Source organism: Prenolepis imparis, unplaced genomic scaffold (assembly GCF_030444845.1).
Source record: "Prenolepis imparis isolate NDT839.2.m4 unplaced genomic scaffold, iyPreImpa1.0 SCAF_12, whole genome shotgun sequence".
NCBI classification, from domain to species: domain Eukaryota; kingdom Metazoa; phylum Arthropoda; class Insecta; order Hymenoptera; family Formicidae; genus Prenolepis; species Prenolepis imparis.
In genome coordinates, this window is record NW_028141170.1 from 10,115,409 (window position 1) to 10,141,684 (window position 26,276).

At 36.2% G+C, this 26,276-nt stretch overlaps 4 protein-coding genes across 12 annotated transcripts in view; 2 read left to right on the top strand and 2 right to left on the bottom strand.

Annotated features, from left to right (window-relative positions):
* Positions 1 to 9,010, top strand: part of How (protein held out wings) — a 38,746-nt gene extending 29,736 nt beyond the window's left edge. For 3 of the 5 annotated variants that reach the window (XM_083051452.1, XM_083051455.1, XM_083051454.1), the window contains exons 7-8: positions 4,186 to 4,379; positions 8,459 to 9,010. In XM_083051452.1, the coding sequence (XP_082907578.1) occupies positions 4,186 to 4,271 (86 nt within the window). In that variant the 3' untranslated portion in view covers positions 4,272 to 4,379; positions 8,459 to 9,010. Of the gene's footprint in view, positions 1 to 3,392; positions 4,380 to 8,458 lie in introns of those variants that run through there. The other 2 variants (XM_083051457.1, XM_083051456.1) reach the window with 2 other exon arrangements.
* A 2,729-nt stretch (positions 9,011 to 11,739) lies between these two features.
* Morula (anaphase promoting complex subunit morula) lies at positions 11,740 to 15,696 on the bottom strand. The gene is made up of 8 exons (XM_083051447.1): positions 15,556 to 15,696; positions 14,892 to 15,333; positions 14,571 to 14,806; positions 14,296 to 14,476; positions 13,994 to 14,219; positions 13,737 to 13,921; positions 12,915 to 13,460; positions 11,740 to 12,361 (listed from the first exon to the last, which is right to left on the bottom strand). The coding sequence occupies exons 1-8, from the start codon at positions 15,631 to 15,633 to the stop codon at positions 11,922 to 11,924; spliced, it is 2,334 nt and encodes a 777-aa protein (XP_082907573.1). The 5' UTR covers positions 15,634 to 15,696; the 3' UTR covers positions 11,740 to 11,921.
* A 9-nt stretch (positions 15,697 to 15,705) lies between these two features.
* On the top strand, positions 15,706 to 17,540 carry LOC145943694 (transmembrane protein 177). Of its 4 annotated transcripts, none has more exons than XM_083051451.1 (3): positions 15,706 to 15,835; positions 16,307 to 16,454; positions 16,534 to 17,540. In XM_083051451.1, exons 2-3 carry the CDS (start codon positions 16,321 to 16,323, stop codon positions 17,309 to 17,311), a joined length of 912 nt encoding a protein of 303 aa, XP_082907577.1. In that variant the 5' UTR covers positions 15,706 to 15,835; positions 16,307 to 16,320; the 3' UTR covers positions 17,312 to 17,540. The 4 variants fall into 4 exon arrangements, with proteins under 4 accessions (XP_082907577.1, XP_082907574.1, XP_082907575.1 ...); XM_083051448.1 differs by lacking the exon at positions 15,706 to 15,835 and adding an exon at positions 15,863 to 15,992; XM_083051449.1 differs by lacking the exon at positions 15,706 to 15,835 and adding an exon at positions 15,905 to 16,003.
* A 75-nt stretch (positions 17,541 to 17,615) lies between these two features.
* Positions 17,616 to 24,967, bottom strand: LOC145943691 (uncharacterized). 2 transcript variants are annotated; one of them, XM_083051442.1, is made up of 8 exons: positions 24,591 to 24,967; positions 24,407 to 24,494; positions 23,922 to 24,091; positions 19,962 to 23,850; positions 19,166 to 19,482; positions 18,969 to 18,998; positions 18,121 to 18,423; positions 17,616 to 18,037 (listed from the first exon to the last, which is right to left on the bottom strand). In XM_083051442.1, the coding sequence occupies exons 1-8, from the start codon at positions 24,675 to 24,677 to the stop codon at positions 18,014 to 18,016; spliced, it is 4,908 nt and encodes a 1,635-aa protein (XP_082907568.1). In that variant the 5' UTR covers positions 24,678 to 24,967; the 3' UTR covers positions 17,616 to 18,013. The 2 variants fall into 2 exon arrangements, with proteins under 2 accessions (XP_082907568.1, XP_082907569.1); XM_083051443.1 differs by lacking the exon at positions 18,969 to 18,998.
* Between the last annotated feature and the right edge of the window lie 1,309 nt (positions 24,968 to 26,276).

A 26,276-nucleotide genomic window follows, 5' to 3' on the forward strand; every position in this document is an offset into this window, starting at 1 on the left:
TTTAAGACGATAATTGTTAATTACGAGCTGATTGCTCTTGTAGCTATTAATTATTATTATCCACGTCACAAACACACATATCGTTATCATCATCATCATCATCAACAACCTCATCATCATGTTATTATCTCCGTCATCGATCGTCATCATCATCGTCATCTTCATCTTCATCGTTTTCATCATTATCATCATCATCATCTTATCGTCGTAGAAGTTAGCGAGTGAGGATAGCTTAGAGTATAAAGCACAACCGAAATCAGTCATTTACTAGTCGCGTCCAGTTCAGATATTAATAATTACGTAAAAGCCTTAGCGTGTAATGTATGCACCGCCTTCGTAATAATTGTGTCACGAAGATTCAGGGTTATCACATAGCGATATCAGAGCGGCAGGAACGCGAGACGGTCGTATTTGGCAAGATTTTTATCAGGGGACAGTATAGGAAAAGAGAAGGAGAGCAGATGCGCGTATATATACTCGTGCAGGTGGATGATGTAGCTATACTAGTCCAAAAGTTTTTTTTTTGTCTTTTTTTTACATAGAATCGTGCCGTTTATCAGCAGCCACGTGTTTAGCCGTCTGAAATGTATCTTTTCTCCTCGTATTGCTTTTAGGATAATGCACGGTATAGGAGAACTAAAATATTCTATCTGGTTGAATAAAAATATTTCCATTTGAAGGTTTTATATATATACATAAAAAGTTTTCAGAAAAGTTTTTCTTTATTTATTCTTCTTTATCTTCTAGTAGAGAAGATTATACTTTTGCTGTTTGGACGTGATAGTGGAATTTATTGTTTTTTATCATTTTTTTATTAATCTTTTAATAGAAATGTTACTTCAGATTAGTGGATGGATTTTAAAATTGATATCTCCGAGTTTTTCTTTTTTTTATATTGTGTCTATATCGGCAACCAGATAAAATATTTTTGTTCTCTTACAGATAGTCGTAGTGCCAAGGAGGTCGTGTGTGCAGACTCGGTCGCGTCGTACTCGGGAATTACAGCGTCGTCGTATAGAACCGTTAGCTCATGACAGTCTCTTGCGGAGAGTCTCTCGCGTTGTAGCTATCGCGCGCAAAATTCGCGATAGGGATACTTAGTTAGGATACGCAAGGGAAATCCTTTCCAGTCCACATCAGTATCCAAAATACGCATCCCCCGCATAGAGTGGTACGAGTTACGCTTGATACGTAGTCTCTGACGCGCCTTAATCGAACGAGAGTCTATCTGAGAATGTAATAGTCTTTATTTTATATATAATAATGTGAAGACTATTATTACATATATATACACATCGGAAGTTCTCTCGAGACCGTGTCTGTCTTTTTTCCGACACAAAGGCATCCAGTTACCCGGTGATGAATGATCGCGTAAAAAAGGAAAGCTCGATGGATAAAGGATACACTTTTTATATACATGTAAGATCTTACAATGGATTTTCTTACGATTCTCTAGACGAGGGAGATCCGTAACGCGTTCAATTACTCAAAGCAGTAATCAAAGGCCATTTATTTTGTTGTAGCTATTTTATAAATGTGCGTATATATACACACGTACGTTCGTGTGTAAGTATTTCAGAGAATATATATATATATATATTTATTGAAGTATATTTAGATATTAACGTTGTATTTGTGTAATATAGGTCTTTTTTTTTTTAAAGCTTTCTCTCTTTAGAGTTCGAATTTAGTATATAATCTCGACGAAGGGATGTTTGTCGTTTAGATTCTATAAGTCGCAGCTTAGAGACACGTTTTTCTCTCCTTACTAAAACAAATAAATCGATCGTTTTAAATACGGCGGTGATGGTACATTAATCGAACTTTAGTCCGGTGTTTTTTTTCTTTCTCTCCGCGCTTTTTTTTATTTTTTTTGTTTTATTTTTTAAATTATGCGAATACATCTCATGACACAGCTTGACTTAAATTACGCTTAGCGACGATCTAACTACAAAGTACCACTAGAATCCCAAATCGAGAGATATCCCTCGGGTTGATCTAACACGCGACTAAACAACTAATAACTCGATCCGTCCACCTCTCCTCCTACGAAAAAAGAAACTCACTCCGCATTGTTTCTCTCTTAAACACAACATTACTCGTCCCGTACCTCTTTAATTACGTAACTCTTTGCAGTGACGATTCTAGGCGATGTAATTACGCGAATCGCTTAGCGCGACGGTAGTTTATATCTTAAAAAAAACGGGAAAAAAGAAACGTCAAGAGAAGAGGAATATTCGAGATAGTAGCTCTTTTTTTCTGTTTCATTCAGAGAAGACGTAATTGCGAATTTAAAATCAATCGAGACGATCCGTCGATTATTGATCACAATTGATGGCAAATCGAATTAGCGAGGACTTATCCTCATCGATGCAGACAGAAATTGAATCTATCGCGCGACACGCCATATACAACGTTCTTACAATGGCTGGTGATAGGTAGTCTATATAAATAAATATACGTATACGTAGGATTTTTTTAGGCGAGCAGGCAGATATAGGTGGAGGGAGAATATACCCAGGGACCAAAACAATATTTTGAGGACTGATGGTTCTAGCGTTTACTTGTAGCAAGTTCAGAGACGATACACAGATATAAGACTATGCGTTGAAAAGTTTCAACTTTCTCTTTTTTTTTTTTTTTTAATTTTTTATTTTGTTTTCTTATCGCCCCCGCAACAAAGGAGAAAAATCGAATGACGATTAGTTAGCGCATATATTTATAACGGATTATTATTATTATTATTATTTTATAGACACGTAATACTCTTTTGATGGCATAGTCTTAAGTAAATATTAAAATTCGATGCGCTTTGCAAATTATATATATACATATATACATATTATATCATATTATTTTATACGTTTATTTAATTTTATTTTTATAAAGTTTTAGCCATTATATAGACATATATTTATATATGAGGTATTAAGGGCAGAAGCAAACACAGATAGGACGTAATCTTAATACTCATTGTTGTTAGGAACGAGTAGAATGGTTGGATACATTTTAGCTTACATGACAAAGATTTACCTGATTTTCTCGACAAGAATCAAAAATGGGATCTTCTTGAAAGCGAGAAGGAACCCGGTGTCAAATAGATTTTCTCGAGTATTTAATTTTATATATACGCAACACATACATGTGTAAAAATCTCTCACGTACCTATAAAACGTCGATAGTAAAAATGAGATATATATTTGTAGAGATGTATACATATATGGTAGGCTTTCTAATGAAAAGTGTATAAAATAAGTAAGTAAGTAAGTGCGTGTCTCCGACAAAAAAAAAAGCCGTATCTCGCTTCTCGCGAAAATATGTGAAAATATTTCTAACACAGAATTTTTCAGGGACGCACAACTTCTCTCACTGATAATACAGTATTCTTACAGAGTGTTATGGTATAGAACGAGCAAATTTTTACCACCAAGTCTAAAGATTACGACCGAACGTAAGCTACAAACATGTTGAAACTATGGAAATCGCTGTCCTATCAATATTGAGATATCTTTAAGTAACTCCAGGTATCTTCAAGAGATTGTCAACAAAGATTTTCACAGTAAGTAAATACTAATAGAGCTAAAGTAATATACAACCTCTGATTAAATATTCGAAACTACATTCTTATTAAAAAAAAATTCTTGCAGTATCTCTGAAAAATCTGGCTTATTCAAGGATATCTCAGTATTGAATTACAGTGTCTCTACATATTCCACGTTCAAAGCCAACATTTGTGTGTGAGTCAAGCATTTAGTAGCTCTTGTTCTGGAGGAAGACGAGGATGAGATCGTAAATTCGTGGCTCGCGTATCGGTCGTGATCCGTAGGCGACAATCAACAATAATCCGGCGGTGCTGTTACGAATTGGACAAAGAGAGAGAACCTTCTCTGTCTGGTAATAACTGTCAAATTCGTAACAGCACCGGAGAACCCGTTGCATACTAGAAAGGAGAGAAATACTACGGTATAAATAATTCACGCGTCAAGCAGAGAGTCATCTAAATATATATATATATATGTAGAAAATGTCTCTTCTTCTTTATGAAACGGGTTCCTCGCCGGGGTGTGTCGTTTGCATTGATAATAAGCGGCAAGATTCTAGATTTTATAGGCGGAAAGAGTGACTCTCGACGTGGCTCTCTCGGTCACATGTGTATACTCATCTCTCTATGTATGTTGGCGATAGGCGCAGCGGCGGCCGCCGCCAAGCAGCGTAGACACCTGGGTCAGATCCGCGAGCACCCTTATCAAAGGGCCGGCGCTCTCTCGTGAACACACAGAGACAGCGCTAGTATACAAAGAGAGAGAAAGAGAGCGAGAAAGAGAGAGAAAGTGAGAGAGAGAGAGAAAAAAGCACTGTTCTCGCGCCAACGCGGAAAGGTTAGTGTTCTATCTGCACAGACAGTTCATTAAGTTCTCTCTTTTGTCCTCTTATACATTTTTTTTTCCACCATCTTCATCTTTCTTGCAGTCTCGACGTCTCCGGTGATCGGGACGCTTTTATTCCTACATTAAGATCCGAAAGTGATGATTATTGTTATCCTTGAAGGAATAAATCTGTAGAGTTACAGGTATAATACAATAATTATATTGTGACAGCATGTTATTAATTATATTATTGTATATATATCATAATTCTTAAATAATTATTGTCAAAATAATTATTAAATATTATATATATTTAATAATTCAAGATTGCTGATACATCAGCAATGTTGAATGATACCTAGTGAATGAAAAGCGTCCCGATCATTTTCCGACCAGCGATTATTTATTATATCGCTTGATATCATTTATATTATACGAGATCCGCGCAAACACAAACGCGCTCCGGCCCAAGTAGCAAACTGACGTCATAAGCGTCAAAATGACGTCATTTTGACGTTTAATGACGTCAGTTTGCTATCTGGGGGCTACGTGTTTCTTTTATGGACACACACACGTACGTGTGTCTCCTCTCTCTCGGATGTCAGTTCTCGGGAGAGCTTTCTTCACTCCGAAGTTGAAGAGGAAGATGAAGCAGCAGCGGTGTTGTGCCTGCGCGCCCTCGTCCTGTGTACCTGACGCCGCACCGATCAACATCGGTTTTGTTTCTTTCATTATTATATCAAATTACTTTACTTTTTTTTTCTCTTTTACACACGTATATATACATACATACGCGGATATCGTATTTCCGAGTATAAGAGTATACGGAAGAGTTGATTAATGTCGCAGTATATACATATGTCCCCCTACCTCCGAGAAATATTAGGTCGTACTTTCCTCAGAACCTGCAACAGAGAATGGAAACTTTCATTAGTCATAATGTCGAGGTAAAGAAAGGAAGAGAGCTGAGGAAAGAGAGATTTTACGCAGACATTTTATGGGTGGATCGAGATGCGTGGGACGAAAAGAGAGAGAAAAAGACTTCTTCTTTCTTAGCTGGGAGGGTCGCGAGTGTCCAAAACATATGTCATCCTCCGGTTAAGTTTTTCACGGTCATTTTCGCGACGCCATTATTATTCGGATGAAAATAGAGCGCGCGAACAACAACACTTTGGCCAAATCTATAATTAGAGTCACGGAAGATTCGCCGAGAGGAAGCTTATAAAATATTGCGTAAATTTACACAAAATATAAAATAGTCATCAAAATTTTAAATGTATTTAAACGCGGACTATAATTCATAGTTAATTGGTTAAAAAAATTAAAAAAAAAAAACGATGCTACGTTTATCGAAATTCCGTGAAAAATTGCTCTTCCGTTGGACCCTGATAGTTATTTAATTCTTTTTGGTACAAAAATTCTCGCATAAATAGACTGAAAATCGTCGTCCAACATTAATGCACATATGTTTGTCCAAGATGCAAATAATTATTTAAAGGGGCGGTAACGCGGTACGAAGCGAAGGTTTATGCAAAACACGTCAATCTCTATTTTATTTATCTAAATGTAAATTATTACTATTATTGTTTTTTACAGCAGATCACTTCGCGCGATTTAATTTCTCGATAAATTAAACTGGAGACATCCTTTTTATTCGATTTCGATGAACGATCGAAAGTAATTGTTTTTAATTGATCTGCGTTTTTTTTAACGTGTTCAAACCGTACAAAAAAAAAGAAACAGATGAAGTAGCGAGTCGCGAAGAAATGAAAATGCTGCCAGAGATGGCATCCCACCCTTTACATATTTTTTATCTCACTAACAAGTATTTTTTTTGTACAACATAATTGACATTCCTTATCACAGAGATGCAATTTCATTCATTATAGACCGCACAACTTGCACTATCTTTTATTTATAAAAGACTAACAATAATACTCTACACACATACACGTACACGTTCAAATTCACGCTAATACATGCGCGGATATACAAAAATCATTTTTTTTTTTCATGAAAAAAATAATTTTTTAATTGCTTAAATTAATTACAGTTTTTTTTAAAAATGTTTCTTTACTATGTATTTTTTATGTGAATTGTTTTCAAGTAATATACACACATACAGTATACACATTCACATATTCTGCATATATAGCGTGTACGAGTTAAGCATGCTTATGCAAATAGTATTTTTTTTTTGTTTTGTTTGAGTCACGCCTTTATTTCTTTTTATAGATTTATAGAATATTTCAGAATAGAAGCATAGTTTTTTTCAAAATAATTTTTGATCTTATAACTATAATAATTTTTTTAACATAACAACGAAAGCAATCGCGAATTTAGAGTAATTATACTCTCTTTATACTTCAATTTCTATTATTTTAGCAAAAAAAAAAAAAAAAAGAAATTATTTACGCGAGATTTAATTCATCATAGTTACACACACATATACATAAATTCGTATGTACATAAAGGATATTTTACAAGTCAAGTTCAATTAATCGGTACAAATTTAAATAAAATTTTAAAAAATTTAGATTAAAAATTACTTATTTTTTCTTATACTTTCTTGTGCAATTTTCGCGATTTATGAGTTTCTCGTCCAATTTTTATTTGTTATTAAAAAAATCCACATACACACAACTCATATTAATATATATAATAGATATATATTTACATATGAATAGAGAGATCTATTTACAATAGCGTATATTAATAATAATAATAATATGCTTCTTTAAAACAAAAAATGCCTGGAATTGTACTACAGATATCTGTCCTGTATGGCACATGCAAAACACTCATGAGCCTCTGACACCTGCTTGCTGATGGGACATTAATCACTAAAGATCGATCAATGATCGGTACAATAATATCATAACTTATATGTATATGTAATCGGAAATTTCGTATATATATATGTAATATCTTTCTCTCACACACATTATTTTAATCGGTGCTAATGTGGTGGCAGGTGCACACCAAAGGCTGCCTGTCTCTGAAATCATCACTGTAATAATAATATTCGGACATAACGTACGTGTGTAATTAACAACAGACAGCGATCGATCGATTCTATTTTTTTTTCCACTTGAAACATTTCTTTTTTTTTCTCTGACATCCGACGCGTACAGGCAGCTACATCTTAGCAAAGACAGGGTAGATGCACCAGATAAATGATCGGTTAATTTTTTTTATTCGCTCAACACGAGAAAACATCCTACTCTTTATCAATCAGAATTTATTCGAGATATTTTCGAGATCAAGTCTATTGAGAGAGCATAAAATAATTTAACATCGATGACAATAGGAGTAAATGATCGTTAAATCGCTCTGACGTTTAAGAATTGTTCAAGAGACCGATAGAGTGTCCTCGTTCATTAGTGCATCTACCCTGACGCGAATCACTTTAATAATGTGTCTATCGATTTACGACTCTCTGTAGCTACAGCTGTCCTATGCGCGGGGAGGGATACACGAACTGTGTCATTGTATTTGAAACAAATGGATCTAATTGTCGAATCGATAGATGGACATGTATATTCATGAAAATAACAAAGTGCTAGAGTGCTTGATATTCACTTGATACGAACTGACGACTTATTTTCGCGTGTCGTTAGACTATTATCTTGTCATGACGCGGATACACAAGTCGAGAATGCTTCACACTAATAATAATATTACAAGTAGCCGGTGCAAAGCAATGCTTCTCTCTCGTCGAGCCTCCAATTCCATACACGACGATATTAATGACTAGTTTTATGAGAGACAGTTCGATGGAAAAATTCTAACAGAGGTATCAGCAGACCAAAATTGGAGCATAAGACATCTTTAAGAAGTCTTATGACATTATATCCAAAAGATGTCTTATGCACCGATTTTGGAGATGGTGCTGTCTGGGTATCATGCATATAAATATAGAAATTGAAGCATAAATACATGTGAAGCGTTGCTTTTCACCACTAACTATGATTCTCTCAGCTAGCGAGCTAGACACTTAATGTTAACGTCGGTCAGAGTCATAATCAGATTACTAACAAACTGTTTTTTCTTTTCTTTCTTGTTAACCCGTGGTTGCCCGTGGCCTGTAGGCTTGGAGTGCTAACAATGGATATCCACTCGCCCCGTGCTAACACCTGGACTCTGGAACAGCATCCCGCGATTCGATCGGTTCACCAACCAGCCGACCACCTTCGCCGTCCGTCCGCGTCACCAGCCCTCTTCGTCAAGCTTATCCATCATCCTGTATCCTCTTAATGTTCAGAAAGACGTAGTTTCTCTCTCGGCAACGAATCGTCGATATTTGGATTCCGAGCCACTTCTTCGTCGCCTACGACAAATATATAATGCACGATATATATTTAATTCATATATATAAACTTAATTCATATATATAAACTTAATTCATATATATAAAATTAATTCATATATATATATACATATAATTAATTCATATATTAAATCATTTTGCAAAACATTAGCGCTCGATAATATATATATAGATTATTTGAGATATTAAACGTGAGATTCGACTCGATGACGGAATATATATATATAAATATGTACAAGATACTATATTTTTATAATATATATATTCCATCCTTTTATTCTTTTGGGCGAGTAAACGCGGGATTCGATAGTAATTAACGAGTAGTTTTTATTACAAAGACAATAGTTTGTCGGATATTTTTTAATTTTTCCTCCCTCGACGAGAGGGGAAATTATTACTGTTATTGCGTGCGATATATCCGAAGTATTTTATTTTCTCTCTCTTCTCGCGACGATGATGAAAGAGTTTTGTTCGCGCTTTCTCCAGTACTTACGATTTTACGCTGACAGATCTCCATTATCTTCGGAGGTCTGACAGCGCGAGAACATGTGACAATATTAATACAACTTAAACACGAGATAATACATGTTTTTTTTTTCTTTTTTTTACAACTATCGCTAAGATCGTGTGAAAAGAAAGAAAACGCGTGAATTCGTTCTAGAGCGGATATCGAGGAGAAAATTGCAACCAGATATTATGATATTTCCGTCTTCCTCTTTTCTCGTGTGTGCGACACATCACATTAAAGAAGCTCGAAATTCTATACAACTCTCTCGCATATAAATGTGCCTTACGTTTAATGTTAACATATAGTGCGTTACTGTTTTTTTTCTTCTTTTTTTTTAGTCTTGTTAAAATATCGGTAGTACCTACGTAATAGCATTAGAACTGTGCAATCAAAATTTACCTTCTCGTATATACATATATATATATATATATATATCAAGGGAAAGAGAAGGATAGAAACAAGCCACAGGCAAAGTTTGAAAGGTGACTTTTTTCTAGCAATCTTTTTCGTTGCAAGCTACATGAGAAGAACTGTTGAGGAAACCTTGTAATCTAGAATCGCGAATGTCCCGAAGAAAAGGCTTTAAAAAAGTCCGTCGTCGGATGCAGATATACGAGAGCTACATGTATATATATAATATTGTTTCAGCCAAAAGTATTAAAGAGAAGTGTTAATCGCAGAGAATATTTTAGAACATTGTCAATTGTGCAATACGTTGCTGAAGAAAAGAACAAGACGTCCGTTCCGAGACGTTTTCTGAATGTTTTTTTATTGAATAAAATTGCAAATGTTTTAAAATGTTGCAAGAATTTTCGATTTTCGAATCGCAAAATCATTCAATACGATATATTTGCATATAATATATATATATATATATTTATATATACATATATATATGTAAATATTGATATCATAAAACGACGGAACAAAAACGGACGAGGTATCGATTTGTTGTTTTAGCGCTGCAAAATTATTTACAAGATATAATCATATGAATAATAAGCAAATATGTATATGTAATCTCTGTTCACACGTGCAAGAGTGTTTGAGCGTGAGAGAGTGATTTACTTAATATCGACTTTATCGTATTATATATATATAGTTGCACCACTTTTAGGTCTGCCATATTGTACATGTAACGATTAAGAACGATTTCTCAACAGAGTTTGCACGCGTTTATATAAATCCTATGTATAGTCATCCATGTGTCAAATGTTATACTCGTTCTTTCTCGACAGATATTTTTGAATTTTTATCCGAAGAGATACCCTCTTAGATACCAATATAGTTTGGTCCTTCGTGTATATATATATAAATGCTGAAAAAGCATACACACACATACAGTTACACATTAAGAGTGATCTGAAATCTACTTAAGTTCACACAAACGTAAATATATATATATATCCGATATATATACATAAATATATATTTTATTATTGTACGTAAATAATTGATTTAATGAAATATTTTGAATATCATTGTCCTTTATTGGAAAGCGCGAATTACTTGCGCACTCGCGAGCGTAATCGATTATATAAAAGAAAAAAACAGATATGTATACTCTTTATGTATATGCTGTTTAATATATGTACGCGCGTGAGAACACAAATTATTACACATGTATACATAATGTATTATACATATGCACTGAGACTCAGTTGAACATCCGGACGATATACGAATAAATGCGGCCGTGATTTACTTTTGCGTATATTACAATTTATACACAATATATATATAATTATATATATGTATATATAATAAATATTGTTGCAATTATCTCTGTTATGTAATTTTGAAGAATACATTTATTTTAATATTTGCATTTGTTGCAACGAAAGTTTATATACTTGAGCTGCAATAATTTCACAATTGTGTAAATTGTATATACTATATGTATATATACATCTTTTTATTATTTAAAAAAATTTTTTCTACCGATTATTTCTATTATCACCGCAAAAGTAAATCCCCGGCGTAATTTATTTATACCCTGTTATCATATTTATAAATATGTATACAGATAAGTTATATAAGGAATATATATGTGCAAGCAATCTTGTTAGATCTTATATGGCATGCGAATTTACATTTATTCTATAGTTATATATAGTTTTTTTTGCCGAAATTTATTATATGATAATTTTTTAGTTTCATATTTTATTTTAATGTTGAGATATGTGCAGGATATATGTGGCAATATTAATGTATAAGTGACAATAAGATGCTAATCTGTTTTCTGAAATCTCGGAAAGATCTGATTATGTGTGAATCATAAAATATATACTGTATGCTACTTACGAAAAGAAAATTTATGATTTGCAATAAAAGTGCAAATAAAAAATAATTTATACACAAATATGTATAAATACTATGATGAACGGCAATAAAAATATTTTTTCAATACTCGACAACCTTCTTCTGACTTTCGAAGGACTAGAGAAACTGAACAAGATTTCTGAATAAGATTTCTATTTTATATTTGTGTACATGTGTGTTAATTATATACTTAGTAAAGTGACATTTTATGCAAAATATATTGGAATATATAATTTATATACAAGCTTTATTTCTGTAAAAAATATCCTTTTATATGATGAGAAATTAGATATTACTCTTAAACCTCGCTCTTAATACCATAAATTATATTTTTCTATCGTTACAAACTATACATCAAGAATAATTACAAGAGTAATTGTAAGATAATAGAAGCTTAAGACTTCGGTAATCGATAGAAACTACCGGAGAGCAATAATTGATGTTCCCTGACTTTTCTATCCAGAAATTGCCTCAATTCCGGTAAACCGCATTCCACGGCGCCCGGTCCTTGAGACGCAAACATCTTCAGCATCTGATGAATCCTTTCTATCGGCAACGAATCTAGATTCGTCAACATCCCGACGATGTACGACCAAAAAACTTGCAATTCCTCCTCTCTCTGATCGCTGGCCGAGGCCATGACGCTTTCGGTCTCTTCCTCCTCGACGATATCCGTCGATAAACGATTCTTGGACGTGCTCTCTTCTTGCAGGACGTACACATCGTTGGATGTCTCTTTCAGAAGGCCTTGCGACACCCAGAATGTCATTTTACGTCGTAAAACAGTCGCCGGAGCGTGCATCACTTCCGCCAGATCTTGCAGAGCCCATTCATCTACAATTCAACTTTAATTAGTGACAATTTCACTGTGTGATTACGCCTGATAATAATACAAAGTGTCTACTCAAATTTTCTAAAAAAATTCTCTGAATTCCCTGATAAAAATAAAAATATAGAGCACAAAATAATTTATTATAAAAATGTCTCAAGGAATACTAATTTATTTAAATTATTTATTAAAATAATTATTTTTATTAAATTATTATTTATTTAATTATTTATTGAATAAATAGAATACTAATTTATTTAAATATTATCTATTAAAAAATTGAACAATTTTCTATGAAATTTATAATTTATATAAGATCTTGATACTAAAAATAGATTGTCAATAAAAAAAATCACAAAATTTTTAATAAAAACTTAAATATTGCCAAGATATATGTTTCTTAAGTTGCTAAATAAGAATAAAATTAACAAAATAATTTTTAAAAAATTCCCTGAATCCTAATCAAATTCCACGAGAATACCAGGTTTTCAAAGTTTTTTCCGGAACCCTACAATAATATTACACCCTGTAATAATATATCGGCCAATATGCACTTACTTTTATCCTGAAAGTGCAAGATGATTGTCGCGTGTATCGGCGTAACGTTTATGTCCAACTTTCTATCTTTCAATTCGATTTCCAGGCTCACATTTCCTAAATGAGGCTTCCAGCAGAGCGTTCTGTTTCCCTTCAGGGCCTCGAACGCCTTCACATAGCTATTCAATTGATTCTGCACGACGTTCGGTAGCTTCAATTGCCAGTCTTCCTTGAACGGCGGCCAGAATTGCGCTGACAGGATGAGCGCGGAAGTGGGAAAGACTTCCCTCTGCAAATTGTAACTGGTGTCGGAGTGGATGTTACCGTCTATCCTCTTCGAATCGTAAACGTCCTTCAGCATGACTTCGCAGTAATGCAACTGATTCTCTCCGAAGCGTCTCTTCAACAATTCCAAGTGACGTATCTCCCGTTCGGTATGATAGTTGAGCTGCGACAGCAATCTGTCCGCCAGCAACGTGCGGTACTCGTTGACAAATAAATCCTGACTGCCGTAGACATTCACCAGGGTAGAGATTATGTCGGACACCTTGCGCTGCGTTGATTTAGCTGAAAGAACGAATCCTATATTTAAAACTGAAGCTACTTGTTTAAAATTGAAGCCAACCTGTTCAACGCAGGCTGCTTTTAAAACGCGGCCAATGAAAGGACCCCGCACAAAATACATAGGATTTTGGTTCTCAGTGGAATTGGCTGAATTTCAGATATGTTGTAGTTTACATCTTTTGATCAGAATGTCTTAAACTACAACATATCAAAAATTCAGCCAATTCCACTGAGAGCCAAAATCCTATGTATTTTGTGCGGGGTCCTTTCGTGATTTACCGGGATCAGCGTCGACCGGATCCGGCATCCACTTTACCCAATCCTCATTCTCTTCGTCCGCTGAACCGTCATCTAGCTGCAGACACTCGCCCTTTACCAATTCGTCGGCCAACTCACTAGGCGAATCGTCGAGCAGGCTGTTAACGACAGAACGTACGGTGTCCTCTCTGCTCCTCAAGTAACTCCTGAAGAAATGAACGTATTCGACAAATCGGTATAGGTAAGAATCTACATGCGATAGGATGCAGAGATCTCACTTGATAGGTTCCGTCACGGCTTCCAGAAGGACTCCCGTTTGGTCGAGATGCTTGAGTGCTTTAATCGCGGCGATGTAAGCCGTCACTATATCCGGAGTGTTCACGCCGGGATGTAGGAGTCTCGTTTTAATCGCTTCCTGGAGATTCTTGATCAGGATCTTCTGTTGATCGGTTCTATCTAGACAAATTCGGAGATCGTCCACCGCTGGTTGCGATTCAGGATATTCTGGAGAAAAATATAGCGTGCAAACACATGTTTTTGTAAATAAAAAAAAATATATATATATATTTGACATTTGTACCTATAATTATGTTGAATAGATGATCAATCCTTATCTTGGTGTATGTTTCATATAGAAAATGCGATAATTTCTGTTTAAATTTATTTATGGCACTACGTATTTCATCACTAAGTGTAACTGAATTCGAAAAACCACCGGAATAGATTCTTATCAGCCAATTCATGACAACAGTTTCGAGCCACTGGAAAAAAATGAAATACCACATCAACACATATAGTTATTATTATTGTAAATATTATATAATAAGATTAATAGAGAGATAAAAATTCACATACATTTTCCAATGAAATCAATTGCGACACGTCAAATGTTTTGTCGCATGTTTGAATCACATGATTCTCAATACGAATATGAATTAACGATGTGAGTACATTTCCTGCGAGTCTCTCCAATAATTTCAGCTCAATTAGCTTTCTGTTTGTCTCGTGAAACATGAAAACAATCATTTGACACTGACAGTTGTCAACTCCCTGAGCACATCCAATGCACTGGACGTCATTAATTGATATATCTATATTTTAAAACATACATCTCTATATATATCTCATAAATTTTGGACAAATCACAAATATGAACACATTAAGATGGACATTTACCTTGCGACGAGTTGTCCGAATTGCAGAATACATTGAAGGCGATTTTATAAAACTGCTCTACAATACATTCGTGACACAGGGGCAATTCGCTGAACAACGTAGCTCTGACGATGAGCTTGAATCGTGTCTCTATATCACTTTCGGTGCTTGATGGATCCGTAGCTACATCCTTGTACTGTCTTAAATATTCCAACTTTTTCAGAATAGGCAGCAACTCTGTAAACTTAATATACAGATCATCCACGGCAGATCTGAACAATTCGAAGCCCCGTTGGCTGTCCTCTGTATTCTCATATTTTTCCCAGAACGCTGGTGCCACATGCCAACGAACGTATTGTCCCATATGCTGAATAACAGTGTCCTCGACGAATTGCGACAGCTTCAAGACCCTCACATCTTCCGCAAGATTCGCAAACTCTTCCTCCGTGCATTCTTCTTCAGTCTGCGAGAGAGAAGAAAATAATTAGTTTTCCAAATAAGATACAAATAGTCGTCAAATTATTTGCTTTTGCTTCTCATAAACTGCAGTTAAGTCTGTCATTAAGTGTTTGGTAAAAAAAATTGTGCCTAGACCAAAGAAACATGTTTGCGTGGAATTTGACACGTGTCAAAATATAATTCAGTGAAAAGAGAAGCGAAAATAACAATGCATAATATTAATTACATGCAGCAGCTTCCCGTTAAGCACCGGAAAGGCGCGTTCTAGTCGGACATTTATATCTCCTCGATTCACCTCCGTCATGTTTACATACTGAAATACTGACAGCTAAAGGCTAATCTTCTTCTTCTTCTTCTTATATGGTTTAATGACCAATAATGATCTAATCTCGCCGACCAGAAGATGAATTCCCCGTATTGAAATAATTTTCTTGCTGTCAAACACTAAAGATTTGACATATTATCTCAAAATATAGGATCTCTTCGATAGAAGATTCGCGCTAAAAGTAAGGTTAGGTTAGGCTAAGGTTAGGTCTTGTCGCGGCATGTGTGAGATAATTCCTCGAGTATTGTATATAGTATATACATATCTACGAGAGGAAAACATATATATTTTTAGAATATATATATTGTTATTAATTTGTACATCAAGTATTTGTCAACGTAAGCAATAAGTAATTACACGAGCTTTTTGTGTTTTTTGCGACTGATTGTGAGTGAAATCTTGAAGCACAGCTGATTCAGATGAGAGATACAATAAACAAACAGAGGATACTTAAATAATAAAAATGTTTAAATAATTTTACAAGATTTTCGGCTTCTGACACTTGCAAGAAATAGAAAAAGATAGCATATATAAATATATATTATATATTATATTATGTTATATATATTACTATAAAATATATTATAATAAAAAAATATAATATACTAACAAGCATTAAATTGAGAGCTAAACTGTACAATTTTATTTTCAGAGCCCCGTAGCAAGATGAAGCTATTTTCATTTAGACATAGAAACTTGGTTTTTGGTGTAACTGCAACTGTCGTTGGATGTTGCACAGTTCTCACACCGCATACTATTCTTCTAAATAAATATAGATATATAAGAGCCAGATACTATCAGTAAGTAGCGGGAGATATCAAGAATATTCACTCCGAGTCTGTAATTTAACTAATGTTTAAACTTTTCTCAAACGTACAGAATGGGCAAGGAAGTGTCGTTGGGTTCTAAGATGCAGCAGAGAATCCAGGAAGTGATGGACGATTTAAAACTACCCGACGACGTTAGAAACCTCGTAAAGCCCTTCAGTACGTTTGGTTTCGATTTATTTCACGCTGGCTCGCTCTGCACCAAGTACGGAGCTATCCTGGGAATTCCTGCCAATTTCACCCTCACGGCGGAGCAGCTTCGCGAGAACCTGCAGATCATGGAGGAGCCGATAGACTGGACGCGACAGGACGCGCAAAACTTTCTGAGCTCGACGTCTCTTTCCGAAAATGCGCAAAAATTCGCGATAGCCAGCGAGATTCTGCGAATTCGGACGGAGGAGCCGCTTTTCAACTCGGTTCTCCTGGCTCTGATTATAGCAGGCTTGTGGACACTTTATAACAGTATAATATACATGTACAGTTTACGCCGGAATGTAATAATGTGCCGCACACTTTATTCGAGTTTCACCGTTTTCGGTGCGCTATCGTGGTTCGGTATCAAGGATTATCGAAGTTATCATCTAGATAGCGAAAACGACGAGGCCCTGTGTAGTTTAGGAGCCGAGTATGTTAAAGGAGGACAAGGATTTTATGAGAAACTGTTGATGAGAAACAGAGCTCTAAGGTCTCTCTTGGGAGACGATGGAAAACGCATATATACAGCTTATGGAAATGAACACACCTTTTTAAGGCAGAAATACGTGCCGATTTCTCACAGAAAAGCCTTCTTCGATTTGCGTTTGGATAATTTGAATAATAGTAAGGTGTGAAATAAACTTTTGCATTTCATTTACACTTTCAACGATCCATCTTTTTGCAGTACTTGAGAAAAAATATTTTTTTGTTTAATCAATTGTGATTCATTCGCTTTGTAAAGAAGATGAAACGAAATAATGAGTCGCTGATGTTAGATATTCTAATACAAACATATATGATTATGTATTTGTACATATATTGTCATCAATGTCAACGTAGATTATTAGTGATAAGCTGTTACTATTTAGAGCACATTGTATTTGTTATACGAATATATATTATCAATTATACACTATGTATATATACAATTATTTTTTAAATTAATTTAATTATACTTACGACACCTTATGTCCTTAATGTATAAAGTAGAAGTAACAATGTGTCTATAGAGCATACTATACGCAATGAAAATCACAGATAAGGACATCTTTTATAAATCATCTATATTTGTATAATATCGTATAAGCCTTATCGCGCGCGTATATATTCTGTTAAATTAATATTTATAAAAATCTATAAGACTATTACATATTTTAACATCTTTTGTACAATTCTTTCGCTTTCTTCCTTATGTATATATATATATATCAAACTGAAGATGCCCACGTTATATTATAATGACGCGTTACAATTCTACAGAAATATATAGAAACCGCGTCAATCATTGCCTATGGAACCTTTGTGCACCTTTATACAGAAAAGTTGTACATTTCATACTATGAAAGACCAAGCGAACCAAACTGAAAAGAAAAAAGAGATACGTAATAGTATCAGTCACATATAAATGCCACGCTATGGCCATATGCAAGATTGCTTTGCGTACCAGAGTCAGTTTGTCCTCTTCCTTCTTAAGTATCTTTGTAGTTTGTTCTTGGTCGAACTTGACAACAGCGGCGATCACTCTGGCGAGTACCACGGTCTCTCTTCCCATCATGTATTCGAATAGAATATTTCTGAGGTACTCTATCTCCGTGGAATCCTCCAAAGTGTCGTGTCGGAGTTTCACCAGTTTCCTGAGCTCCGCGATCTCCCGTCTCTGAGACGTCAAGGTCTGTTGCAGGGTGTGAATGGAACCGGTGCTAGTCTGTATCGCGGCCATCGCTACCCGCGACGTGCTCTCCAATTCCTGTATGGAATTTTATTTAATTACTCTATTCAATTATAATTAATAATTATTATAATTTATTATAATTATTATATAATTATTATTATAATTATATATTAATATTATTTTTAATTAATATTATTTTAATTAATATTATACATTAATATACAGGGTGTCTCAAAAGCCCTACAACAGATTAAATATTTCGAAAACAAAGGCTTTTTGAGATTTCCATTAAAAAATTTCAAAGTAAATTTTACATGGCCTTAACAATGTTATTTATAGTCACACTAACATTACTATTTAATGCGCCACTTAAAGCCCTATAACTTTTATTTAAAACATTTTTTTCAAAAAGTCTTTGTTTTAGAGATATTTGACTGTTGCAGGACTTTTTGCACTCTGTATATAATTATGTTTAGTGTTATTCTATTTAATTATAATTTAATTTACTCTGAGCACTCTCGATACATTATTTCGTAGCTACTATACATGTAGGAGAAATAGCCATAGTAGCTCTAATAAGTGTTAAAGAAAAAGAAACGAAAAGAAATAATAAGCTTTACCTCGGAAGTTGCTGCGGTTTGTACATCAAGCTAAAAATAATGCGAAAACAAAACGCAAATTAAAAAATTAAAATGACTAAATTAAATTTAAAGGAATACAAAACGTGTAAATAATCTCTCGCTTGAAAAATCTGTACATTCGAATCGTCCAAGTGTGCGCTAAATCAAATTATAATCTTTAATCCCTGTGAACTGACCTTCCTCTCGTTCTGCCACTCCTTCGTCAGTTCGTTCAATTCGTCCTCGTGTTTACTTTGCAGATTGTCTATCTTCTGCTGCACTATGGCCTTCCACTTTTTCTCCAAGTCCTTTATCTCGTTATTGTGCTCCTCCTTAATCTGCGCGATCGTTTCCACCAGGCGATCGATATCCTTTCCCTTCTCCGTCACCGCGTCTTTCTGCTCCAGGACGAGGCTCTCGAGTTGCTCGGACTTTTCCGTCAATTCTATCTGACAATCTTTCAGCTGTTCCTTATACTGTTGCAGAAGATTCGACTCGTAATTCTGTTGGCGATCTACAAAGGTCAAACGCTGGTCATTCATACTTCAAAGTCGTTTCATTTTACATGGAATTTGATTAGGATTCAGGGAATTTTTTTTTAAATTATTCTTTTGTTAATTGTATTCTTATTTAGCACTTAAGAAGTCTAACATATCTTGATAATATTTAGGTTTTTTTATTAAAATTTTATGTGATTTTTTTTGACAATCTATTTTTAGTATCAAGATCTTATATAAATTATAAATTTCATAGAGAATTGTTCAATTTTTTAATAGATAATATTTAAATAAATTAGTACTCTATTCAATAAATAATTAAATAAATTAGTATTCCTTGTATGTGAGACATTTATAATAAATTATCTTGTGCTCTATATTTTTATCTTTTTGTTTTATATTTTTATTCGTATCAGGAAATGTTCAGGGAATTTTTTTATAAAATTTGAGTAGATAGCCTGCATATACACATCTTTAAAAAAAATATACGTCTTACCAAAACGTTTCTCCAACGCGGCTTGGAGCTCCTCTTCTTTGTCGTGTAACTGAGCCTGGAACTCCTTGACCAGCTGCTTCAGCCTCATTCCTTGCTCCTCCTCGTGGGTATTCAGCTCCTCTTTCAACTGATTAGTTTGTGCCTTCAGTTCGTTACTCGTCAGCGTCATCTGCGTCTCTTTGGCCTGGAATGTGATCAACGCTTCGTCAAGTTGTGCCTCCAATCTCTTATTCTCTTCGCGCAATTTCTCGTTATCCAGCTGACACTTTGCGTCATTACGAGCGACTTCCAATTCCTCTCGCAACGCATCGTTCGTCCGAACGAGGGAATTGATTTCCGACTGTAGAGTAACGACTTTCTCCTCCAAGGGTGAGATCAAACTTCTCAGCGTATCGACTTCCTTCCTCCTCTCGTCGACCTCCAGCGAAAACTGCCTCAGGTTTCCAATCTCCTGCAGCATGTTGGAATTTTTGTCCTCCAACAGTCTGATCTCCTCATCTTTCTCCGTCAACAAATCCTTCAAGGCGCCCAATTCGGTTGATGAATCCTTCCCGGATTGCAAAGCGTCCAGTTCCGATTGCAACCTGTTTTTCTCTTCGCGTAGAGCCTCTAAGCTGGATACCTTTGATTGTAGATTATTCAAATTAATCTGCAACTCCACGTTACGCGAGTTTGTGTCCTCCAATTCGACAATTCTATTCTTCAAGATCGCTTGCTCGGCCATCAATTCATTATACTCCGATTTCAGCTCCGTGTTCTTGTTCTCTACGTCTTTGACTCTTGCAACTTCGTCCCTCAGCGATTTCAACTCGGCGAGAAGCTGTTCCTTCTCTTCTTTCAAAATATTGTCACTCGTTACTGCTGCATCTAATTTGGAGATCTTATCTTGCAACTCGCTGTTCCGTTCTTCAAGTTTTTCCGCGACTTCTCGCAATTCTCTCTCGCTCGTCGCCAATCTTTCATTCAACAAGTTCAATTCCGCCTCTTTACACTCCAATTGCGAATTAACCACCATTAATTTATTCTTTAGAAGTTCCGTCTCTACGTTTCGACTATCCAGATGAGATTTATACGCTTCCACGTGATTCTCTATCGTTTTCCCTAATTCTTCAACGTCCCTCTCGTAATCTCCGATCTTCTGCTTCAGAGCCTCCTCGTTTTCGCGGAGCTTTTGATTGCGACTCAAAAGATCGTTATGCTTATCCTTCAAATCTTTGTTCTCCAGGGTGATCTTCGCCAGCTGAGCATTTTCCGACTTCAGCAATTCTACTTGTCTCTCGGAAGTTCCCAATACATTAGATAATTCCGCGTGCCTCGTCTTCAGTTCTTCAAGCTCGGCGTTCGTCTCTTCGATCGTTTTACTCTGCCGTTCCTTGATCATCTTCATCTTCTTCAGTTGCACGAGCTTCACGTTTATCGTCTCTTGCAATTCCTTATTATTCTCCATCAATTCGGCGGTTTCTCTCGCGTGAATCTCAGCCGCCGCTTGATATTCCTCCTTCAAGCTCAGATAATCCCTCGCGGACGATTCCTCGTTCGCCAACCTCTCGTCGAGCTTCTTCATCCGATCCTCCTTCTCGGCCAGGTCGTCCTTCAAGCGAGCAATTTCCGATTTAGAAGCGTGCAATTCACCTCGAAGAATATCCTTATCGCTGTTTTCCGACTTCAACGAGCTGATGACTTCGGTAGCTTCGCGCAACTTTGCGTTTAACTCGTCCACTTCCTTGAAGACACGACTGGCCTCTGTGTGTTTCTCCCTCAAATCATCAATCTCGATCGACAAAGCGTGATTTACGGACTCGAGGTTCTCCAAGGCTCTCAGTCGTTCCTCCAAGACCCTGACTTCTTGTTGCGATTGCGTCAGCTTGTCCGAGGCCTTCTCTAAATCGTGTATCCTAAAGGTAAGATTGTCAATTTCGGCTATCAATTTATTGTTCGCCGTATTCAGCTTGTCGTACCGATTGTTCTTCAGCGTCATCTCCTTCAACCGTTCATTAGCCTGTCTCAGTTCAGCTTCTAACGTGGACTTGAGATTCGTAATTTGCGTCAATTCCGATTGCAGTTCTGTTTCTTTAGACGCGAATTGTTCTATATTCTTGATTTTTGAGTGCAAGTTCTTCACTTCGGACTTGAGCGTCGCGTTTTCTTCTTCGAGCTTCACGAAAGATCCGGCAAGAATCGCGTTCAGATTCGATATTTCCGTCCTCCGATTTGAGAATTCTTCACTCACTGTACTCTTAACGTTCATGCAATCCTGCTTCAAACGCTGCATGCAATCGTTATAATAAACAAGACGATTGATCAAATCGCTCCTCTCCTTCTTCAATAAACTCAAAGCCGAATTGTCCGCCTGGACTTTATTCTTAAGATCGTCGATCGTGGATTTGCAAAATTCTAGCTCACTCTGCACCTCGCTCAATTCCGTCTTCTTGTTCTCCAATTCCCTCTGCATCTCGGAGAGTTCCGTCTTGTCCTCCAACTTGTCCTTGAGAGACTTGATCTGCGTCTCTTGTTCAGCTAGTTTATGCTTAGTCTTTTCGAGCATGGCAGTGTATTGCTGTATCTTCTTGTTGTAATTCTCGCACACCTGGTCCCGATCGATCAACGCGTTCCTCATGTTCTCCAATTCCTTGTCGACGCTTTGCACCGTGGCCTGAAGTTTCTCGATCGTCGCCTCGGCGTCTCCCGTGATGATCTTTTGCGCACTGTACTCCTCCTTCAGCTCCGAATATATCTCTTTATAAATCGTCAGCTGAGCGTGCAGCGCCTCCTTGTCGTGTCTATACTCTGCGTTTTGTTTCTCCGAGTCGTCCAACTTGCGTTGCAACTCTTGGAATTCCGTTTCCTTTTCCTTCAGACGATGCGTTAGCTCCTCCAATGTATTTTCATCCTTTCCCGGTCTCGTCTCTTCGCCATGATCGACTACTTCGCTTTTCTCCTTCGCGTCGTGCACCGTTGTATCCTTATCGTGCGAGGATTTGCCCAATTTACTCACTTCAGCTTTGTATCTTGTTACCGCGGCGTTCAATTTTTCACTTAAACTGTCCCTATCCTCGATCGTATGTTTCAGATCGATCCGTAGCTGTTTGATCTGTTCCTCCTTCTCCTCGAGTTCCCGGTGCACCGAAAGTTTATTCTCGGCTAACGAAATCGCCGATTCCTCCTCGCGCTTGTGCAAAGTAGCCATCTGTTCAGTCAATTTCTCAATCTCGATCTGCGCTGTATTCAATTCACCCTCCATCGCGCTTATCCTCTCGGCAGTGGAATTTTTCAGCGCCGCATGATCGGTCTCCAAAGTGTTCTTCTCCTTCATCACCTCGGTGAACTTCTCCTTATTGCGCTTCAAGGATTCCTTATATTTCAAGACAAGATTTTCCAATTTTTTCAATTTATCCTTCAACTGTGCATTTTCCGCTGACAGAGCGTTACTCTCGTTCTCGTTAGACGGCTCGTTGGTCAGGTCAATCAAATTATCTTTCGAATTTTCCTTTTGCTCTTCCGATACTGAGTTGTCTAAGGTTGGTCCGCTTGCTTGTAATAATTTCACTTTTGTATTTAACGTACTTATAATGTGATCCTTCTCTTCTATATCGTTTCTCAGCGCTTCCTCCAAATGCGCCTTCGCTTGTTGCTCCAATTGACATTGTTCCTTCAGATCGGTTATTCGCCTTAGAACTTTGTCCTGTGTTTCAACTAATACAGACTCCAGTCTGCTTTTTACTCTGTCCAACTCGCGATAATGGGTAGCTAGATCGGTGTATCTACCGCGATATTTATGATATTTCGCTTGTACCTTTCGATAAGCGGAGTATAACTGATCCTTTGTTACTCTATCAAGATGAGGACTAATATTATCATCTACTTCGCTAGCCGATTGATCCATATCCGACTGTAAGATAAAAATTTTTAGTTTCAGCGAAGAATTGAGATGGATAAATATATTGAAATAACAAGACAAACCTGTAAATGATATAGATTCGAAGGACTTTCATACATTGGAAACAACGAAGACGCGTCACTGGTGACGCTGCTCACCGAGGATCTTCTCGAGATCTCCGCAAGATTCGGAGATGGCGACATTAGGTCAACATTCTGGAAACTGTGCTTCGCTGGAGTGTTCTTTGGTGTTTCTGTAAGTAAAAATATGAACAGAACACTTATGTATCTCTCTAAGATATATTTTTTTTATTTAATGTGTCATCGGTTCATTATTTTATGGGTTTTTGACACTTTTGTAACTTTTGCCTTAACTTGGGTCTAAATGATCTCGTGAAATACTATGAAGATTCTATTTTCTTATATTATCATGTCAATTTGAGGAAGGTTCAGACTCTTTCAAAGGTGTTTCACCTCTCTGAAATATTTTGTATTAGAGATTATTTAAGTATTCTATGAAATCTCCAAATTCTGACACAACTCTTGTCAAACAATAGGTGCATGCTTACCGTCTCCATCTTCTGTCAAACTGAAATTATCACTTGACGCTGACACTTCCTGAATGGAGCTGTTGGACAGCGCCGGCGAAACCACAGCCTAAAAAACCAATAACGAAGATAACAATGAGGAACAAAAGAATCAATCGAATGAATGACAGTCATTTAAACCGTGTCGAGAAACGTCAAATCAAACCTGCGCCAGTTGTTGCACGCTCGCCTGTAACCTGGCAGGCGACTGCTTCATCTCTTCCGCTAGTTTGTCCTTGAATTTCTTGAACATCCTGCCGTGTATCGCGAAACCACAGTCGGCCCGATAAGCGTCCGGAATCAGAGTTTCTTCGCAGCGATCGTGAGGACGCGATGTTTACGTGGATCGAGATTGGTGACAGCAAGAGGAATCTGTTCTACGATGAGCATAGTGAGTCTCGCATCTGGTGTTTCCGCTCCTCGCGGATCCTCCTCGCGAGCGAAATAGGATCGGTCGATGCGAAGAGTCGCGTTTAGCTCTACATTATTTGATTATGTTGCCACATATATATAATCGACCGCCATTATGGTGTGAGTGGTGTCGGTGACGTCATTTGGCACTAGATACCGTTTTCAACGCTAATTCAGGTTGAATGACGATTCACAATCGTGCCTATCTGCGATTTCATACGACTTTCGCAGGACTTAATTTTCGCAAAAAACGTTTAAACTTTGAATTCAAAAATTAAGGCCTGTGAAAATCGTAGAACATTCACTTTGGGCGCGTTTTAAAGGTCTTTTCAAGACCTACAAAACGCGCCCAAAACGAATGTTCTACGACTTTCACAGGCCTTAATTTTTTAATTCAAAGTTTAAACGTTTTTTGCGAAAATTAATCGAGTTTAAAGTACTATAACATTTTATTTAAAACATATTTATTTTATAATTTTTATTACGTACTATTATTTTAAAATTTAATTAACAAATTAACGCTTTAATGAGTTGATTTCTATCAAAAAATATTAATCAAATTTAAACAAACTTTATATAAAAATATCATTCTGTTTTATATAAAATCGAAGAATGGCGCGCGCTTGTGTTGTTCTAGTAAATTAAAAAGTTAAATGTAAAACGGTGACATAAAATAATGTAGTAAATGTAAGTTAATTGTAAGATATTTATTGCCGCACTATCGACACTACCTCTTTACAAATTATATTCTCCTATTAACGCAGATGATTTTCGAATATATTTAGCGCCGCACTATCGACACTACCTCTTTGCAAATTATATTCTCCTATTAACGCAGATGATTTTTCGAGTATATTTAGCGCCGCACTATCGACACTACTTCTTTGCAAATTATGTTCGCCTATTAACTCAGACGATTTTTCGGACATATTAAAAGACATTTATTGCCGCACTATCGACACTACCTCTTTGCAAATATGTCCGAAAAATTGTCTGAGTTAATAGGCAAACATATTTTGCAAAGAGGTTGTGTCGATAGTGCGGCGCTAAATATACTCGAAAAATCATCTGCGTTAATAGGAGAATATAATTTGCAAAGAGGTAGTGTCGATAGTGCGGCAATAAATGTCTTTTAATATGTCCGAAAAATCGTCTGAGTTAATAGGAATACATATTATGCAAAGAAGTAGATCGAAGTAACGTCGGTAATAAAGGTTGTTAATTTATCGATAACGTCGATAATTTACCAACCTTCATTACCGACGTTACTTCGAACTACTTCTTTGCATAATATGTATTCCTATTAACTCAGACGATTTTTCGGACATATTAAAAGACATTTATTGCCGCACTATCGACACTACCTCTTTGCAAATTATATTCTCCTATTAACGTAGATGATTTTTCGATCTGCGTTAATAGGAGAATATAATTTGCAAAG

What these genes read in the sequence shown, in the direction of transcription:
- Morula (XM_083051447.1), bottom strand. Translation starts at nt 15,633, where the DNA reads ATGACGGAGGTGAATCGAGGAGATATAAATGTCCGACTAGAACGCGCC. An exon ending in TCTATTCAACATAATTATAG is followed by an intron (nt 14,220 to 14,295) that starts GTACAAATGTCA and finishes ATTTTTCTCCAG; the next exon opens with AATATCCTGAATCGCAACCA. An exon ending in TCCGGTCGACGCTGATCCCG is followed by an intron (nt 13,461 to 13,736) that starts GTAAATCACGAA and finishes TCGTTCTTTCAG; the next exon opens with CTAAATCAACGCAGCGCAAG.
- LOC145943694 (XM_083051448.1), top strand. Translation starts at nt 15,875, where the DNA reads ATGTGTGAGATAATTCCTCGAGTATTGTATATAGTATATACATATCTA. An exon ending in TACATCAAGTATTTGTCAAC is followed by an intron (nt 15,993 to 16,306) that starts GTAAGCAATAAG and finishes TTTTATTTTCAG; the next exon opens with AGCCCCGTAGCAAGATGAAG. An exon ending in ATAAGAGCCAGATACTATCA is followed by an intron (nt 16,455 to 16,533) that starts GTAAGTAGCGGG and finishes TCAAACGTACAG; the next exon opens with AATGGGCAAGGAAGTGTCGT.
- LOC145943691 (XM_083051442.1), bottom strand. Translation starts at nt 24,677, where the DNA reads ATGTTCAAGAAATTCAAGGACAAACTAGCGGAAGAGATGAAGCAGTCG. An exon ending in GCGTGCAACAACTGGCGCAG is followed by an intron (nt 24,495 to 24,590) that starts GTTTGATTTGAC and finishes TTGGTTTTTTAG; the next exon opens with GCTGTGGTTTCGCCGGCGCT. An exon ending in TTTGACAGAAGATGGAGACG is followed by an intron (nt 24,092 to 24,406) that starts GTAAGCATGCAC and finishes TTTTACTTACAG; the next exon opens with AAACACCAAAGAACACTCCA.